Genomic DNA, 17813 nt, shown 5'->3' with positions numbered 1-17813 from the left:
ACTTATGCAAGGAAAATCAGAGCTTTTGTGTGGAAGCCTAAGAAGCAGTCCTCTGGATGGGAGGCTCAAATTGTTGATAGTACAACAATTTGTGCAATACTACAGTACTTAGTATTTCTGTCTCAGTTGAGTGCTCCCTTCTTTTAGAATTAGTTTACCTTATTTGAAAGGAAGTGGGAAATAGCAATGGCAAGGGTAGCTCAGTCAGTAGAGCATGGGACTCTTAATTGCAGGGTTGTGGGTTCAAGCACCATGCTGGGCAAAAAAACCCCCTGCCTTGCAGTGGGTTGGACTGGATGACCTTTGTGGTCCCTTCCAGCTGTTCAATTCTATGATTCTATGTTTCTGCCCGCGGCTGTCTCTCTTAGCTGACAAAATTAGTGATAGTTCCCTAATTGGATCTATCATCCTGGTGTTGGCGTAATTCAGGAAAAAGACTAGTGCCGGATCTCTCAGCACAGGTCAACGTTTGTAGCGGCAAATACATACAGGGCTGCTACTTTTTCTTGCCGATCTTGGTCTGAGATTGTAAGAGACATGCTTTCCCCCCAGCCGGACATTTTGACTCCTGCAGTCTTGCTGTGGAGACAGCTTGTCAGGAAGATTTGGTGGGGAGGGGGGAAAGTGTTAAGCACCCACCAGTTCTCTCTTTTAAATGCTCCTCCTCCCAATCACATTATCTCAACAAACATGGGTTGTTTTTTTTTTTGGGGGGGGGGGGCGCTTTGGTCGCCTCTTGGATGTTGACTGTAAATGAACAAGAACAATTGGATTTCATGGGGCTCAGTTTGTTAGAGTTTGAGAGCAAACGAAGCATGAGCTCACGAATTGAGGATAGATAATATCATCATCCAATAATAATAATAATAATAATAATAATAATAATAATAATAATAATATACTATTTATACCCTGCCCATCTAGCTGGGTTTCCCCAGCTACTCCAATCGGCTCCCAACAGAACATTAAAAACACAATAAAAGATCAAACATAAAAAACTTCCCTAAACAGGGCTTGGATCATAGGATCCTTCTTACACCTTGGGGCAGAAGCAAGAGGCACGACAACATTTGTTATCACTTTTTCTGCCTAAAAACATACTGGACAAACACTTAATAGCAGAGTGTTCCAGCATCAGTATAGACCAGGGGCTCCCAATGTGGTGCCCAGTAGATGTTGTTGAACTCCAGTTCCCATCAGCCTCAGCCAGGGGGATTATGGGAACTGTAGTGAAGCAACACTGTGGCGGGAGGGGTATGTTGGCTACTCTTGAGATAGACTTATTGCAGTTTTTCTTGAGAAGAGTACTTATTTGGAGGGCTCTGTCTCAATCGTGTGTTGCCTCCTTTTGTTTTCCAGAAACGAATCGAGACTTACCCTTGCGGGTCTTTACCCCTGGAATTATCGCAGTGATCTTGCTTTCCCTTGTTTCTGTTCTTGCGGTCGTTCTGTCTGTGATATTCAAAGTTGACCTTGTTTTATTGTACAGAGATGTCACAGGGAAGGATGAAACGATTGGAGGTAAAACATAGTAATGCTTGGTTTAGGGTGGGGTGGGTGGAGAGCTGTTTTGCCTGGGCAAAAATGAATTTTGTAGGTCTTGGTTGGGGAGGCAGACAGGGTTGTATTTGCTTTTTAAGCTTTTCTATTGCAGCATTCCTTGGTTTGCAAAGGGAAGGACCTTTCAGTTTATTAGGCTGCATGGAATGAAGGATAAGTGGCTACCTTCAAGAAATGCAGGAGGTGCACAATTACCGGTAGTTCCAGTAATTGCACAAGGAATGTCTTTTTAAAAATAGACAGAACACATAAATACTTCATGGGTGAATTAATTTTTTTCAGATGGAAAAATATATGATGCATTTGTGTCTTACCTGAAAGACTGTGTACCCATATGTGATGAAGAGAGAAAATTTGCACTGAACATATTGCCCACAATATTAGAAAAACATTTTGGATACAAACTGTGTATCTTTGAACGGGATATCTCTCCTGGAGGAGGTAGGTGGATGTCTTGTTACTGTCTTACTGAGTAATTTTTGACAACAACAACATATTTACATGCCGTCCAACTGACTGGGTTGCCCCAGCCACTCTGGGCAGCTTCCAACAAATTAAAACATTAAACAACAAACATTAAAAACTTCCCGATACAGGGCTGCCTTCAGATGTCTTCTAAGTCAGATAATTGTTCATTTCCTTGACATCTGATGGGAGGGCGTTCCACAGAGCGGGTGCCACTGCTTCCCTGTAACTTCGCTTCTTGCAATCAGAAGGCCCTCGGTGCTGGACCTCAGTGTCCGGGCTGAACGATGGGGGTGGAGATGCTCCGTTAGGTATACAGGGCCAAAGCTATTTAGGGCTTTAAAGGACAGCACCAATAACCCCTTTTCATGGGTGTTAACCCTGATTCTTTTTTGAAAAATTTAAATGCATACCAAAACGAGGGATGTTTTGTAGCAGAATTTAGCCACGCAAGGTGTACTTGAGCAGTTAGGAGTTATGTCAGAAGACATCTGTTAATCTATTTATAAGTCAAATCTAGTTGCTCATAATTTTCAGATTTGTAATGAACTCTGACTTGGATCCAACTGACTTCAGTATTTTCACAATTCAAACCAACGTCAAGTTAATTTATATTTTTTCTACCTTATGGGCTGCATAAGCAGCCAAACTCATCTTTGTGCATGCTGAGCTGTTTGGAAACGAACAGATTGCGTATACAAAGGAATAAGAACAAAACCATTTGCCCTGCATGGGTGTGGGATGACTTAATATTGTCCCCTTTACTCATGTTTTGCCAAGGGATCCAATCATTTTAGAAGTCTGGACCCAAACTATTTCTTGCTGGAAGAAATAGCCTTATCAGCTTGTATGTTTTCAACTATCTGCTATTGGGCTTTGATTCACATTACTTCCCCCATCGTCCTTGAGGTCCAGAGAGAACGTTGGGCATATGAAACCGCCATATACTGAGCTGGACCACCCAGTATTATCAATTTTGACAGACAGGAGTCCCCTGCTACATTAGATCTGACAGATATATTAAGATTTTGAAGGAGAGAAATGCCTTTTTTTCCTGCTGCATTATTCTAAGGCGCTTTTCAGATTGAGGAAAAGTGGACGCTTAGCCCTTTTACCGGGCGGCTGGCCTTGGCCGCCTGGGCAGCTGGCTCAAGCTCCCGCCCGCTGCTTCAATTCATATTGGCCAATGAGTGACCTCCTCTTGGAGGGGGGCAGTGCCTCGCTGGCTGAAAGGGCATTACAAACGTTTGTTATAGGGGGGAAATGTAATATCTTGTCCTTCTGTAACGGAAGGGGGAGGGAAGCCTACCAGAGAAGGGCGAGTCCTTGGCCTTGTTACTCTTAAGGGTGACACAGATGTTTGTTTTGCTGGAGAGCAGTGCTGGTGGTTTATTCATCTGTGCCAAACAAGAATCTGTGACCATAGTAGGTGACGGTTTTATCGTTTGGTTAACAAGTGGTGTTGATTTAAAGGAAGAATGAGTTGCTTCTGATAATATCGCAGACCAGGTATGAAGTTCTGCCGCTTACATGCCCACATGCCTTCCTGCCTTCGTAGAAGTCGTTTCCTCACAGTTTCTCAGAGACCTCAGAACATCACATTAGAGTTGTGCAGAGTTCATGAAGGGCAAAAGAAAATGGCTGGTGTCCTTTAAAGTATTTGCAAACTGCCTTTTTCTTCTTTGACTCCAGGACTCTGTCATGATGCTGAAAATAGACTTCTTAGTTGAAAATGGACTTCTGACTTTAAGTTCTTAATTCTAAGTGTGGGATGGGGAAGAGGAGGCTGAAATTGCTTGGTTGTGAGTGAAAGGCATTCTGCACATGCCCAGAATCACTCACTATTGCCGTTTACTGGAATTTTTGCTTAAGAATTCTTTGTCATGAACTCGCTGACTAATTGTGGGCTAGTCACTTATTATTGTGCCTCAGTGTTCTCTAGCTGTGAAATGTGATACGACCCATAGTTATATAGTTATATTGTTACACACACACAAAATATATACATAATCTGTTTTCTAAAATTAGAAATAATCCACTTTAAACTTTTCCATCCTGCTTTGTGGCAGAAGAGACAGCATTAGCACATTTCCACAGGCCTCTCATGTTTGTAATTCATGTAATGTATTAGTAGACCAATGCTATTTCAGATGTTTCCATTATAACTGCTCCCTCTTCTGCCTGCAGCTGCTGTTGATGATGTCCAGTCATATATTGACAGAAGTAGAAGATTAATCATTATACTGAGTAAGAACTACATCTCTGACAAAGTCATGTTTGAGCTTGAAACCGGGCTTCACAAGGCCTTGGTTGAAAAGAACATTAAAGTGATACTAATAGAATATATGCCTATACGTGACTTTGATTTCTTGCCCAAGTCTTTGAAACTTCTTTCACCAAGCCACGTGGTGAAATGGAAAGAAGAGAAGTCACTCGCTTTAAATTCCAGGTTTTGGAAGAAGCTCCGCTATGCGATGCCTGCTAAGCCCTCCTCAATGAAGGAACCGGATATTTTGTAAGATGTACATTCCAGGACAGAGCATGAGCAATTCAGCCACCCCTGAAGGGCTTCACTCAGTTTTCATCTTAGTAAGGCTACTAGCTTTATATCAGAGTCCTTTTAGAACAAGATGTTGCTACAGGCTGCTGACTGTTTGCAATTAGAGTGGCTATATTTGGGAAGTTTTGTGTCTCATATCCCCAAAACAAAATGTGTCAGAAAATATACCGTGTGATCTTTAAGTAGATGCAGCACTCTCTGGAAGCCAACTCAACATAGGACTCAATAGAGAATATTTTGTCTCCTTATATGGACAGATGTCATTCATAGGTTTGCTGCCTTCAGTGTTGCAGACCCTGTCCTGTGGAACTCCTTGCCAAGAGAGGATCAGCAGGAAACACTCCTGCCTTCTTTTATATATCTCCTAAAATTGTAATATTCAGGCAAGCCTTTGCAATGTGAAATTGTTTTTACCAACCTGTATTTATTGATTTTTTTAAAATGGTGTTTATAATTATTATTATTTTTAAAAAATCTAATAGTAATTTTGTATGCTGTATATTGCCTTGCTGTATTTGTTATGAAACTGCAGTCTATAGATATTTCCAAAAAAATAAATGTCTGCATCTGTGTGCACACACTCCAACTGTGGTGCTATTTTTACTTTCAAAAGACACGCTGGGTGGGAACAAGATATTTGTAGAAATATAATATATGTTACCTTGGTTTGTTACCTCACTTTTAAAACCAGACATTGCTGAATCTGATAAGGAGCTACAATAAACCACAGTGGATTAGCTGTCTGTCTTCAGATTTATTGAATAATGAAAAGAAAATGTCAATAGTATTACTCTTGGTTGCAATAATACCTTGGTGCTGTATCAAGTATGCAAAGAATGGCTAAACTTTCTACAATTATCTAGTACTGTACCAACTGTCCAGTCTGATTTTCAAGTAGCAAGGTGTCTGCTGACTGGGTTTACTCACTAGGAGGTATTCCATTTTGCCATTTCAAGCCGCAAGCCTTTTTCACCTGCCCATTTTTCACTGTCTGTACATATACGTACTACAGCACTCCTGAAAAAAGCACAAGAGCAAAGAAGTTGAACGAGATGCAAGGTTGAAATGCCAAAACAGAAAAGTTGCAGGACTCTGGTGCACAACAAGTGAATGTGCAAGCCCCGTTGGTAGGGTCGCCATATTTTGAAGAGCAAAAAAAGAGGACACATTTTATGACTTCTACTTTTAACTATGGGTTGCTATGACATCTCTAATGTTACACACCTGTGAGAAAGAGGACCTGTCCTGGAAAAAGAGGGCACATGGCAACCCTGCCATTGGAGAAAAGAAATTGAAGGCTGGTGCAGGGAACAGGAGTCTGAATAGCTGGGGCAAGGTTCAAGGATGGGATTGTAATCCATTGTTTGGTATGAAACAAGTCAATTAGTTTCCCTACTCTCTATAGCAAACAGTTCAACTTTCCTATTGATGAGAGATTGTTGTATTTACATTGCACCCATTTCCAGCTTCAACAGCAGTCTATAGGGGGCAAGCACACAACATTTTACCTGATCACAATCATATACCGGTAAATGCTGGGCTTTGTGGTTTTATGCTTGGTGCAGGAAGCAGCCTTCTGACTCATTAACCACAGCCTCCATAGGGTGAGGAATGCTTATCGTGACTACATGTCATCTGGTAGTTTAAACTGTTGAGTCGCTTCAACTGGACAGAAGTTCATTCTTTTCATATTCACTAGATACTACAATGACAGATAAACCATGGATGTAAACAATCTGTATATTCCGGTGCCAGGCTGGCACCAACCATATACCACATTTGGGTGGGTGGGTGGGGGTTATTGGGTTGTTTTTATTTTGATTATGTGTTTTCTGGTTTTATCTTGTGATTTTTATCTTGGGAACTGCCCTGAGACCTGCAGGTATAGGGCGGTAAACAAATCTAATAAATAGTAATAAAAGAATGCAAAATAATATTGAAGGGGCTAAAATGCTTTTGTTTGTAGTGCATTGTTTATATTCTGGAAGTGGCAGCTGCCTATAGGTGTTGTTTATAATTGATGAGCTAATCCAGGCTTCCTCAGCCTCGGCCCTCCAGATGTTTTTGGCCTACAAGTCCCTTGATCCCTAGCTAGCAGGACCAGTGGTCAGGGATGATGGGAATTGTAGTCTCAAAACATCTGGAGGGCCGAGTTTGAGGAAGCCTGAGCTAATCTGTCATTTTGGATTCTGTTTCCCTTTTTTCAATTCCTAAATTCTCCACATTTCCGCAGCCGTTTGCATTTTTTAATAAAAAGAAATCCTTGTGAAAATTCATCAGCATGTTTATCCACATTTCTGCTATTAAACATGTTTGTAAGCAATGTTGCCTAATATGCAATATTCTTAAAAAGCGGTTTCCCCTAAAATAATGAATTTTTGTGTGCTATTTTCACCAATATGTAGCATTTTTTCTCCAGTATATAGATTTTTGTAGACATTGCTTGGCTGAAGGAACTGCGTTTCAAAATTTGGACAAGTGTGAATTTCAGTTTGCCTTTAAATGGAAACTGAATCAGATGTCTCCCCCATCCCTAATTTTCATTATTAATCCATATGACCTGCCCTCAATGCATTTTTATGTACGGCTTACAAAACAATCATGCAATATCTAAAAATACAGAATAGACTTCTTAAAACAGCGCAGTAAAAATAGCAACATAAAACTTTCCCTAGTGGGGACAGAATAAATACTTTTTAGTTTGGCTTAAAATACAAATTTAAAAGGCCTGTGTAAATAAAAAGGTCTTCAGGTGGTACTGTAAAGAAGGTGCCAGATTAGTCTCTGTGGGAAAGCTATTACCAGGGTGCCACCACTGAGAAGACCCTCTCTGTTGTAACCACCAATTTCATTGACTTGATGGCAAATTGAGCTGCGCATCCAGAGAGTAACTTGGGTAGGTATATAGAGGAGAACTGTAGTTTCTACCCACAGAGCTATAGTGCCCAGCGCCTTTAAGAACCTCCTGTTCCCATGATTCTTTGGGGGGCAAATCATGTGCTTCAAATGTAGGCTGTGGGTCTTCAGTTTTTCAGGCTCCCTCTTTCACTTGCAAAGTCAGAATGATGGTAGTGTTGAGATCATGCCCACAGACTCTTTTTATCAGTATTGAGGCTCCCTCAGAGGCCAGAAGCCTGTCTGTAATTTGATAATTTATTGTACAAGGATGAAAAGGCAAGAGGGAGAGGAATGCTTAATACTTTCAACTTTTCCCACCCTTACACAGTTGTACCTTGGATCCTGAACGCCTTGGTACTCAGATGTTTGGTTCCCGAAACCCGGAAGTGACTGTTCAGTTTGTGAACGTACTTTGGAACCCGAACGTCCGACGGGGCTTTTGTGGCTTCCAATTAGCTGCAGAAGCTTCCTGCAGCCAATCGGAAGCCGCGCTTTGGTTTCCAAACGTTTTGGAAGTCGAATGGACTTCCGGAACGGATTCCGTTTGACTTCCAAGGTACGAATGTACATTGAAATAAAAGTAACTGGGTAATATGCTTTTCATTCCAGGGCAGACTTGCTCAAGTGTGAAAGGGCAAGAGAGGATTCACTTAGTGCCTTTCCCAATTGTCAGAAATGACCGACTCACATTGTGTGTCACTTCAGAGGCCCAGAACTAGATGCAAGTTGGTGACCTGGGAGGATGAACTGAAGGGAGGGGGAAAGTGGGGCAGGAGAGAGAAAATACGGCAAAGGAAGTGTATATTGGTCTACAGCCTTCATTACCAATTGCAAATTTAGGAAGTGTAAGGGGAAGCAATGTTGTTGCAAGCCTGAACACTTTTCAAACAGTAGCAATGTGTTGTAACCATGTTTCTTACGCTGTTTTCCCCTGCCCTTTTTACAAGAAAAGTTGCTGGAAATGTGTACTTGATGAAAAAAAAGAAAGAAAGAAGAGGTGACGAGGCAAAGGAAATTCTGATTGAAAGGAAACTCACACGTTATATCCATTTGAGAGCTAACCACAGCTCTTAACACAGCTGCGTAGATGCAGAGGTAAGATAGCTTTCTCAGATAACAGTCTCTTTTCAGAATGCAAAATTTTTAATATTATTGTTCTCTGACTACTTTTCAGCAAACCTTTCTATTTACTTAAGCTGAAGAGGTTTATTTTCTGAATGCCTATTTTCTTGTTTTGCCACTGAGAATTATACTTCAGGGGTGATCGTGATCCCCTGCTTTCCATAAGTGAATGGAAAGAAATCTATGGGGTTTTGCAGAGGGAATATCACATAGTGTTAAAAGCCTCTTTATAATAGCTGATTTATGTGCTGGCATCCTTTATTACAAAATGTGAAGTAAAAGTAAGGCTCTCTGTAAATGGGTGATGTAAATGCTATCTGGACAGTCCCCTGAGTTGTTTAGTTGTTTAGTGGAGTTGTTTAGTGGATAATTTAAATTATAATCAAATTTACCTCCCCCTTTTAACATTCTACTCTAATGCTGTCTTGCCATAAATATTCCAAAACTGTAATACTGGCTTTGTATTCCAATACGCCAGTCACATATGTTCATTTCACCATAATACCCTAATAGAGCGATTTGATGCATGTCTGTCTGAAGTTCAGAGGGACTTACTTGCCTGCAAGGGGGCAGGAAGTGTACATAGGGTTGCAGCCTAAGATTTCTGCAATACCTTTTTTTAGTATTTTGAATGAAAGCTACAATACCATCCTATTTCAGAAGACAATTATTTATTATTTCATTTTATTTATTAGATTTATATACTGCCCTTCAACATAAGTTCTCAGGGAGGTTCACAGAATAAAATACAGGACAAAAACAAGTAAATAAGCTATTCAGTCTATTTATTAGATTTAGATATATAATCTTAAATGACAAATAAAGATGCCACTGGGTTCGCCAGTGAAACATTTCCTTGCGATGTAGAAAGAGCAATTATTTACCTTAGTATTTTGTAGCACCCCGCCAAAGTAATAAACATTGTCTTTCTCAGCAATCCCATAGGCAACACAGTATCTGTGGTTTTCCCCATATTATAGATAGTGAATGCCAATTGATAGCAGAACCCAGAAAATCCAATGGCTAAACCAAACTCAGAACCCGGAACTTCCAGGTTTATAGACAGTGCTCTTAATAACCACACCAAACTTGTACTTGTTATGGAAACATTGGTTCACCTAGCTCAGTATTCTTATTTATTTATTTTTTAAAAAAACAAATTTTATTTGGTTTTTAAATAAATGCAAATACAATTGCCTGGACTAAACGCTTTGCATAATCCCCTACTTTTACATAAACCTGTCTCTGGGTTTTCCGACAAAAAGCTTTTCACAGTCCTAACTGGAGATGCCAGGGATCAAACTTGGGAACATGCACCTAGCCTCCTATCAGCTGCAATGCTGTGCTTACCAGGAGGGAGAGGGGTGAAGCGAGAGCCACTGCTGCTCCTGCCTTGCACTGAGCTTCCAGCCACCACACCCTTCCTCCCATCTCTGCCAGAAAGCATAGTGTGATGCAGCCAAGGGGAGGTCAGGTGTGTGGCAATACACTTCCTTGCCAGCTGTTTTGTTGGGACCTGCAGAACAGCTGCTCTGTTCTTGAGCTCTGGCACTTAGTCTCTATAGGTGGTTCTACAACAATGTTCTTCAAAGTTTGCCCTGGAGAACCCTGAGATTCCTTGGAAGCTTCTGGGTGATGGCTGATGCTTCCTTGAAAGGCAGACTGCTGAACAGCCACCTTCTCCTGGAATGTGCAGCTTCGGGGTGTGTGTGTGTGTGTGTGTGTGTGTGTGTGTGTGTGTGTGTTCAGTGATTGCTGGGCCTGAGCCAAAACAGAAGCCCTACTTTGGGACATTCTGGTTGTAGTTTTTAAAGAATTTTTTTTTAAAATTAGGAATTTAGACAGAGCATATTATCTTAAAACATATCACCCTTAATTCCCCCCTTTCCTCCTCCCCCCACCCTCCCCCCACCACCCTGACTTCCCTCAGTTCCTAGCTCTGGTTTCTCTATAAATGCTACTCTCTGCATGTTACAAAATTGTATAAATCCTTAATTTGTCTAACTGGTTATTATCAATAAAAAGTCTGTGAGTGTTTATTCAAAGCCTGCCAAGGAGTCCAATTCACTTTGTTGGATCTTTAGATACTTTGTAAAAGGTTCCCATTCATCTTTAAAGTCACAGTTATCCTTGTCCTGTAATTTATGTGTCTGTTTTGCCACTTCTGCACAGTCCATCAATTTCTCTTGCCATAATTCTTTACTCGGGATTTCCTCGTTCTTCCATCCTTGTGCTATTAAGACTCTCGCTGCCGTTGTCGCATACATGAAGATATTTTTCAACTTCTTTGGCATACTTTGGGACATTCTGGATATTTTTCAAGGTGGGCAGAATTGGTGAATTGCTGGGAGGTGTGGCTCCTTCCCTTCCCTTTCTAAAACAAAATTCTCTAAGGGTTTTGCAAAATGAAAAGCAGATCCTGGGAAGGAGGAATCATGTGCGGGAGCCGAGGCTAAGAGCCAGAGATTCTGCTTAGCTGAGCAGGTCCAACTTGATATGATGGGGAGGTTACAGAACGAAGCTGTAGCAGGTATAATACTTTCTTTACAGAAGAGGCGCAGAACCTGTGGCCCACCAAATATTCCTGCCCTGCAACTCCATCACCCCTAGAAAGATCTGATGGGAGTTGAAACCCAATAATATCTGATAGACCACAGGGTTCCTACCCCCTGACTTTCCCACCACAAAGCCCTTTCCCATTGGCTATAAAATACTCCTGTTGCCTGGGCTATCTTTCCACCTAGCAGCTGTCTGGAACGAGTTAGTTTCAAAGAGAGCTGGCCACTTATTGTTTTGTTTTGTTTTGTTATGTTTTTACAGCTATAGAAAACAACACCAGGGAAATAAATCAGGCTATCTCTGCCATGAAGGTTAATTGCCAAATGAAGAAACACAGTGGTAGAAAATAATGCTAATACTCTGTTATCTTTTTCTGACATTAATGGAAAGAGCAGAAGTCAGAGGTTTTCGAGGTAAGACGTCATGTTATACTCTTCCTTAACATGCTTTAAATGCTCATTTTCAAAGGTGGTACAGTCCTCTCAGCCCACATTTTCATAGAATCATAGAGCTGGGAGGGTCCCCAAGGGTTGCTTGTCCAGGCTTCCTCAACCTCGGCCCTCCAGATGTTTTGAGACTACAATTCCCATCATCCCTGACCACTGGTCCTGCTAGATAGGGTTGATGGGAGTTGTAGTCCCAACACAGCTGGAGGGCTGAGTTTGAAGAAGCCTGGTCTAGTCCAACCCCCTGCAATGCTCACAGGCCATTGCATGTTTTATGCCTGCATTGAAAAGTTTGAAAACTGTAACCTTCGTAGTGGCAGGTTTTTGATATTGCACCCGATTTCTGCACGGGGAGGCCTTCAAGTAAATGACAGCTCAATGTATTTTCTTTGACGTTGACTAAACTATAGAATTCCACAATTAGCAATGCCAGTAGCACAGCTTCCATATTCCCCCCCCCTTAAAGTCCCTTTCTGCAGGAGCAGGGAGTCTGTTGGTTGCCTCCACAATTTTGCTTCCTTCACATTGCCCAGGTACCAGTGTAGAATATTCAGATAAATTTCTGCAAAGTTTTCTAAAGGGGCGAGAAGAATAAAAATCTCAGGGAGCTTACACCCCTCCCTATTTTCTGGTGGGATTCAATCACTTCTTGTCCAATTTAGGCTGCACAGTTAAAGTTGATTTGGAGCTGTTATGAAACAAACCCAGAATATTTTCTCTTTTTTGTGATAAGTGATGGGAAAATGAAGGCAAATACTTGCTGCAACATCATTTAATCTCCCCACAGTCAAATGCTTGTGGAACAGGTTGTCTGGAAGTGACCCAAAAATGGAACTTTAACCTGATTGCACGGATCTCTTTATCTTTTCAGAACATCTTTGCAAACAACCTGATGTGAAGTACCGGGCCATCAGTGGCCAGGCATTTGTTGTGTCGTGTGACGTACCACCAGAGAACCCTGCCTCAATTTTTAACTTTTCTCGTCTTCATGACAGCCAGCTTCAGTGGATCTGGCAATCAAGAGATAGGAAAGACCCAGTGCTTCTCAGAAAAGAAACCATCAACCCCAAACTACAGGGAAATGCCCTTTGGTTTAATCCAATAACAGTTCAACATTCTGGAACATATGTCTGCAAGAATAGGTCGGTTGCCATGACACATCTCAGTCAGACCTTTTGTGGATGTGTGCACTAGTATTTTGAGAAATCTACACAGAGCCTATATTCCTCATCATGATTACTATTTATTTCTTAATTACATTCAGTGTGGTCCACCCAGTTAAATACTTTTAAGTCTCATTTGTTAAAGGGGGAGAAATGTAAGCATCAGCTTCATGTTTGGAAAAAGAGAGAGCGAGAGAATTAACTGTGCTTAATGAAGCCAGATCATTCATTTTAAAAGGTTTATATTTCATCTTTGTGCTTTCAGGGCCTCTCAGGCTGTTATTCTATTAAGTACTATACATAAAATATGAACTCTGTCTGCTTAAACACATTCCAAATCAAATAGCACTTGACTTTGTTGTTTTTATCTTGCTACATTCTCTGGACAATTTCTATTTAAAAAAACCCCCACTGTTATTTTAACAACATTTTACAAATATTCATCATTCAGACTTTTTTTTACCTAAATGTTACATATTACCTTAGTACCTTATTATCTGATCGTGACAAATTACGTTAATAGTATATTTGAAGTGATAAAGGTAAAGGTAAAGGGGCCCCTGACCATTAGGTCCAGTCGTGGCTGACTCTGGGGTTGTGGCACTCATCTCACTCTATAGGCCGAGGGAGCCGGCATTTGTCTGCAGACAGCTTCCGGGTCATGTGGCCAGCATGACTAAGCCGCTTCTGGTGAACCAGAGCAGTGCACAGAAACGCCGTTTACCTTCCTGCCAGAGCGGTACCTATTTATCTACTTGCACTTTGACGTGCTTTCGAACTGCCAGGTCGGCAGAAGCAGGGACCGAGCAACGGGAGCTCACCCCATTGCGGGGATTCAAACCGCCGAGCTTCTGATCGGCAAGTCCTAGGCTCTGTTGTTTAACCCACAGCGCCACCCGCGTCCCTCTTTGAAATGATAGTTAGTGCTAAATTGATAGGCTAGGATCCAAAGATGTCTTGTCTCAATTGGAAAGGCAATTCCACTCACAAAAAGGAGGTTTTGTGATTCCTGCTGACTTCATCTCCATTTGCTCTTCTCTGCACCATAACTTACACCATCCCCAAGGCTTCCCTTATTCTCAGGAGCTAGCATTTTTGGGGGGGTTGCTGGAAGTAGCAGCGTGGAGAAGGGACAGGAATCACTTATGGATCTTAGAATGCATTGCCACATTGTGACTAAAGCAGCCTTTTCCCAGCCTGGCACTCTCTATATAATGCTCCTTCTACCCTTGAAATAAATTGACCCTCTGGAACTCACTGCCCATTGATGTTAGGCATTCATTTTCAGCACCTGCCAAAAAGGATTTTTTGTTTGAGCAAGCCTACCCAGACATGTAAATTTATTATATATTCTAACATGTACTTTTATTCTTTTCATGTGTGTTTTTAAACTGCTGATTTTATTTTGAAAATTGTTAGGCTAACTTGTTTTTTAACGTTGGATGTTATCAGCCATTTTAATGTATATTTTTGGTAAGCTTTGTAGGGGTTTAGTGGTATGTAAATAAATAACTACTTCTCCCATCAGTCCCAGCCAGCATGGCTATGCTGACTATGGCTGATGGGAATTGAAGTCCAAACCATATGGAAGGCATCAGACTGGGGAAGCCTGATCAAATATATCTAGTCCAATATATATCAATAAATTGATATATCAGTATCAATATATCTAGTCCAGTATATATCACTTTTCACAATCTAGCTTTCTCTGTATGATTTTACATGTGTTTTCTTTTCGTGTCCCACAGGAAAAGCAAGTGTGCCAATATTTTCATAGATGTTCAAACAAGGAAGATGGCCAATTGTTCAGATAGTAGCGTGAATAACTTGAATCTACTTGTTCTCAGAAAAGGAGTTATTCCTTGTCCAGGAAAAAGCTGTTACAGTGATTTTCAGCCGTCAGAGGTGAACTGGTACAAGGTACAGGTGCCACTATCTTTAGAGCACTTTGGTTTATCAATCTGAGTCACACTTACATGCAACAAATATACTTGTGGTGAGTGTGGGTGAGGGAAACTTGCTCTCTGGTAGTGTAATGGGTTGAAACTATTTCCACATACAGTTATTTGATGAATGAATCACTCCGTTGCCTGGACTGGTATCTTGATAAATGATGGCATGTTGAGAGCACAGTTACAATAAACTTGGAAAGACATGCCCAAGGGTGTTTGGTGAAGTGTGGATATCAAAATTCACCAGTCATTTTCGTAAATATTTTAAAAAGCCTCTTTATTTCCATTTTGTAATTGTCTTGCATTGTCTTAATGTTCTTTTAAAAGACCTTTGAGTCACAGGCTACAAATAAAATTTGGAACGATAGATCTGTATGGGTATTTCAAGTCGATATTTGAGGTGGTTACCGTGTCCTCATGGTTCCCATTCTATGTTACTTTTGAACCCATGCACAACCCCTCAAAATGCTCTATTTAAAACCCTGTTGTTATGTACTGAAGTTCTCACCCTGGACCAGCAGGGAATACTGTAGATAGTTATGCAAATAAGGGATCGAAAGTGACGTTCAGTGATTGGATAGTTTTAGAAAATTGTTACAGTTACGTTGTACTGGAGCTCTATATAAGCAGGCTGACTGAACCCTTCAGTTCAGTTCTGTCCTGGCCTGTGAATAAACAAGAGCTGTTTGAAGAATCGCTGTGTCGTCTGATATGTTCACCCACAACTTAACACCTGTGGCAGGGAAGAGAATATGGGAAGGGATTTGGAGCAGAGAAATGATGGGTAGACTTAATGGCTTTCCAACAAGTTTCCTTTCCATCTGGGTTGTTTTACACTTGCAAAATGCATGGTAGCCCTTATGATAGGACTAGGGCTGTGTTGTTCAACCATGTACCCTCAGTTACAGATAGGTAGCCGTGTTGGTCTGCCATAGTCAAAATAAAAAAGTTCCTTCCAGTAGCACCTTAAAGACCAACTAAGTTCTTGGTATGAGCTTTCATGTGCATGCACACTTCTCCAGATATCTGAAGAAGTGTGCATGCACACGAAAGCTCATACCAAGAACTAACTTAGTTGGTCTTTAACATGTACCCTCAGTCGTGCTTGGACTACAGGTCCCATCATCCTTGACAATTGGCTAGGCTGCTAGGGGTAATGGGAGCTTAAATTCAACAGCTTCTGGAGATCCAAAGTGGAAGATTACTGGACACAGGGAGGAAATGTAAAGTTACTCTTGCAACATCACCCCCGTGACGGATGTTTAAACTGGTTCAGAAATGGTGGGAGAGGGAGGGAGATGGGTTTGTGAAGGGAGGGAGCAACACTGAAACAGGAAAAGAAAAATCTCCCTGGATCTGGGATGGGGAACATCTAGCTTTCCAGGCGTTGTTGAATTCCAACTTCCATCAGACACAGGCAGTGGTCCAGAGCTGATGTGAGTTGCAGTCCAGGAACATCTGGAGGGCTGCAGGTTCTGCACTCCTGCTCTACATCCTCAAACTCATTTAGCCACGGCTCTTTCATTTTCCTGAGCCATCCTCCCCTGAGATGGGGGAGAAAGGGACTGGAGCTATACCAACAAGAGGAAGAGGGGTGCCCCTTTCCCTCACATAGATTCTCCTAGCCATTTTTAAAGTTGTGGAAGATAAAGGGAAGGGGTTGGTAATTTGGGGGAAGGAGAAGTATAGATCAACTCAATAGATTCAGCCTATGTCAGCTGCCAATTCCTGTTTTACAGAGCATTGCAATGTTTGTTTGCTTCTCTCGCCCCTTAGAATGGATTAAAAGTAAGACTTCAAAAGGATAAAAGACCATCTCTGAGATTTGAGGATGATAGTATAGTATTGTATCATGTCTACGATGCAGATAATGGTACTTATGTATGTGATTATACACTGACTGACAACAATACCCAGTGGACCATGAGAACAATAGTAAACGTAACTATCATTGGTAAGTCACTTTACATCCAGCTTAATAAATGGTTCTGATGTAATGCTTTATATTCTGGCACTTGTATTATATTACATTGTCTCCTACAATTCCCATTTAGTCTTTTCCATTTATATCTTTAAAGAAAAAAATAAATATCTATAAATGTTGTGTAGGTTGACTGAACCTGTCAGACTACTGTAAATTCAAGATTACATTAAATTACTTGGAAGTAACAATGTGCTTTGTATCTATTCTACGATATACTGCATCATAAAAAAATTCTAAATCCTTATTAATGCAATACCTTTAATTTGGCCAACTAAAAGGGCACAAAATAGTTTGCAAGTCCTAACAAAGGTTTTAGATCCCCACCCCTTAAAAGCTAACACAGCTGCCTTTGCTGTTTGTGTAACTTAGGATACATAGAGCTTTTAAAATATGACGTGTATGCTAATGAATCACCCTGTGATCTATGTATGTGATTTTAAGTTGCTTCCAGGAGCCATAGAAAGCTTCTTTCGGTCTCCATGGAAATAACATGACATGCCTAATTGCACAGTATATCCATTTATGGTTATTTGATGCCCTTCTCTTTCTCCACCAACAAAAAAGTATTGTCTGCGATTAAGTCATTGATTTTCTCACAACATATTTAATCTGGTTATTAATTCTACATGCAAAAGGTTTATTGGAAATTCCATAATAGACACCTTTTTTCATGTCGTAGCACAAGACACTATCAATCGCCCAGAGGTTCTGGATCCCCGTGGTGTGAGAATCCTTGAAGTAGAACTTGGTAAACTGATTACGTTCTTAATTTGTTTTGTAATGTTGGCAATAATCCAGTGCTATTATCAGTGCTATTTTTCTAGAAAAAGAGGTGCTGGAACCCACAATGAACACCTCTCTTGTTGTCTTAGAATGTCAATGGCGCCCACCTGAGAGGTGCTGGAACTGAGTTTTGGTGAGTTCTGGATGAAAAAAAACTCCTGATGATTATTATACCAAATATTATTATATATGACCACTATTGAGCTCATGTCCTCCTAAGCATTTGGTTAGCTCAGGCCTGGCATAGCGATTGAACAAAGTGAGGCATCCATCCCTCCAGCACATTGAAGGCAAAATCCATGATGCCATCTTCCCATTTTT

General features: G+C 41.0%; 2 protein-coding genes and 1 long non-coding RNA gene across 7 annotated transcripts in view; 2 read left to right on the top strand and 1 right to left on the bottom strand.

Moving 5' to 3' along the window:
* IL18R1 (interleukin 18 receptor 1) overlaps positions 1-5171 on the top strand; it is a 20001-nt gene extending 14830 nt beyond the window's left edge. For all 4 annotated transcript variants that reach the window (XM_083501513.1, XM_083501511.1, XM_083501512.1 and 1 more), the window contains 3 exons: positions 1360-1521; positions 1843-2001; positions 4213-5171. In XM_083501513.1, the coding sequence (XP_083357639.1) occupies positions 1360-1521; positions 1843-2001; positions 4213-4544 (653 nt within the window). In that variant the 3' untranslated portion in view covers positions 4545-5171. The remainder of the gene's footprint in view (positions 1-1359; positions 1522-1842; positions 2002-4212) is intronic.
* Positions 1-12592, bottom strand: part of LOC310706207 — a 14333-nt gene extending 1741 nt beyond the window's left edge. The window contains exons 1-3 of one of the 2 annotated variants that reach the window (XR_014525746.1): positions 12452-12592; positions 5513-5602; positions 1378-1452 (exon numbers count right to left, since the gene is read on the bottom strand). This is a non-coding gene — a long non-coding RNA (uncharacterized lncRNA). Of the gene's footprint in view, positions 1-1312; positions 1453-5512; positions 5603-12451 lie in introns of those variants that run through there. The other variant, XR_014525747.1, reaches the window with a different exon arrangement.
* Positions 8342-17813, top strand: part of IL18RAP (interleukin 18 receptor accessory protein) — a 21543-nt gene continuing 12071 nt past the window's right edge. Inside the window, exons 1-6 of the mRNA XM_083501497.1 lie at positions 8342-8578; positions 11426-11577; positions 12482-12752; positions 14522-14693; positions 16502-16679; positions 17389-17457. Of these exons, the coding sequence (XP_083357623.1) occupies positions 11514-11577; positions 12482-12752; positions 14522-14693; positions 16502-16679; positions 17389-17457 (754 nt within the window). The 5' untranslated portion in view covers positions 8342-8578; positions 11426-11513. The remainder of the gene's footprint in view (positions 8579-11425; positions 11578-12481; positions 12753-14521; positions 14694-16501; positions 16680-17388; positions 17458-17813) is intronic.

Source organism: Podarcis liolepis (genome assembly GCF_965112155.1).
Source record: "Podarcis liolepis genome assembly, chromosome: 4".
In the NCBI taxonomy this organism is placed as follows: domain Eukaryota; kingdom Metazoa; phylum Chordata; class Lepidosauria; order Squamata; family Lacertidae; genus Podarcis; species Podarcis liolepis.
The sequence above is the reverse complement of the archived record's forward strand: the minus strand, read 5'-3'. Positions and strand labels throughout refer to the sequence as shown.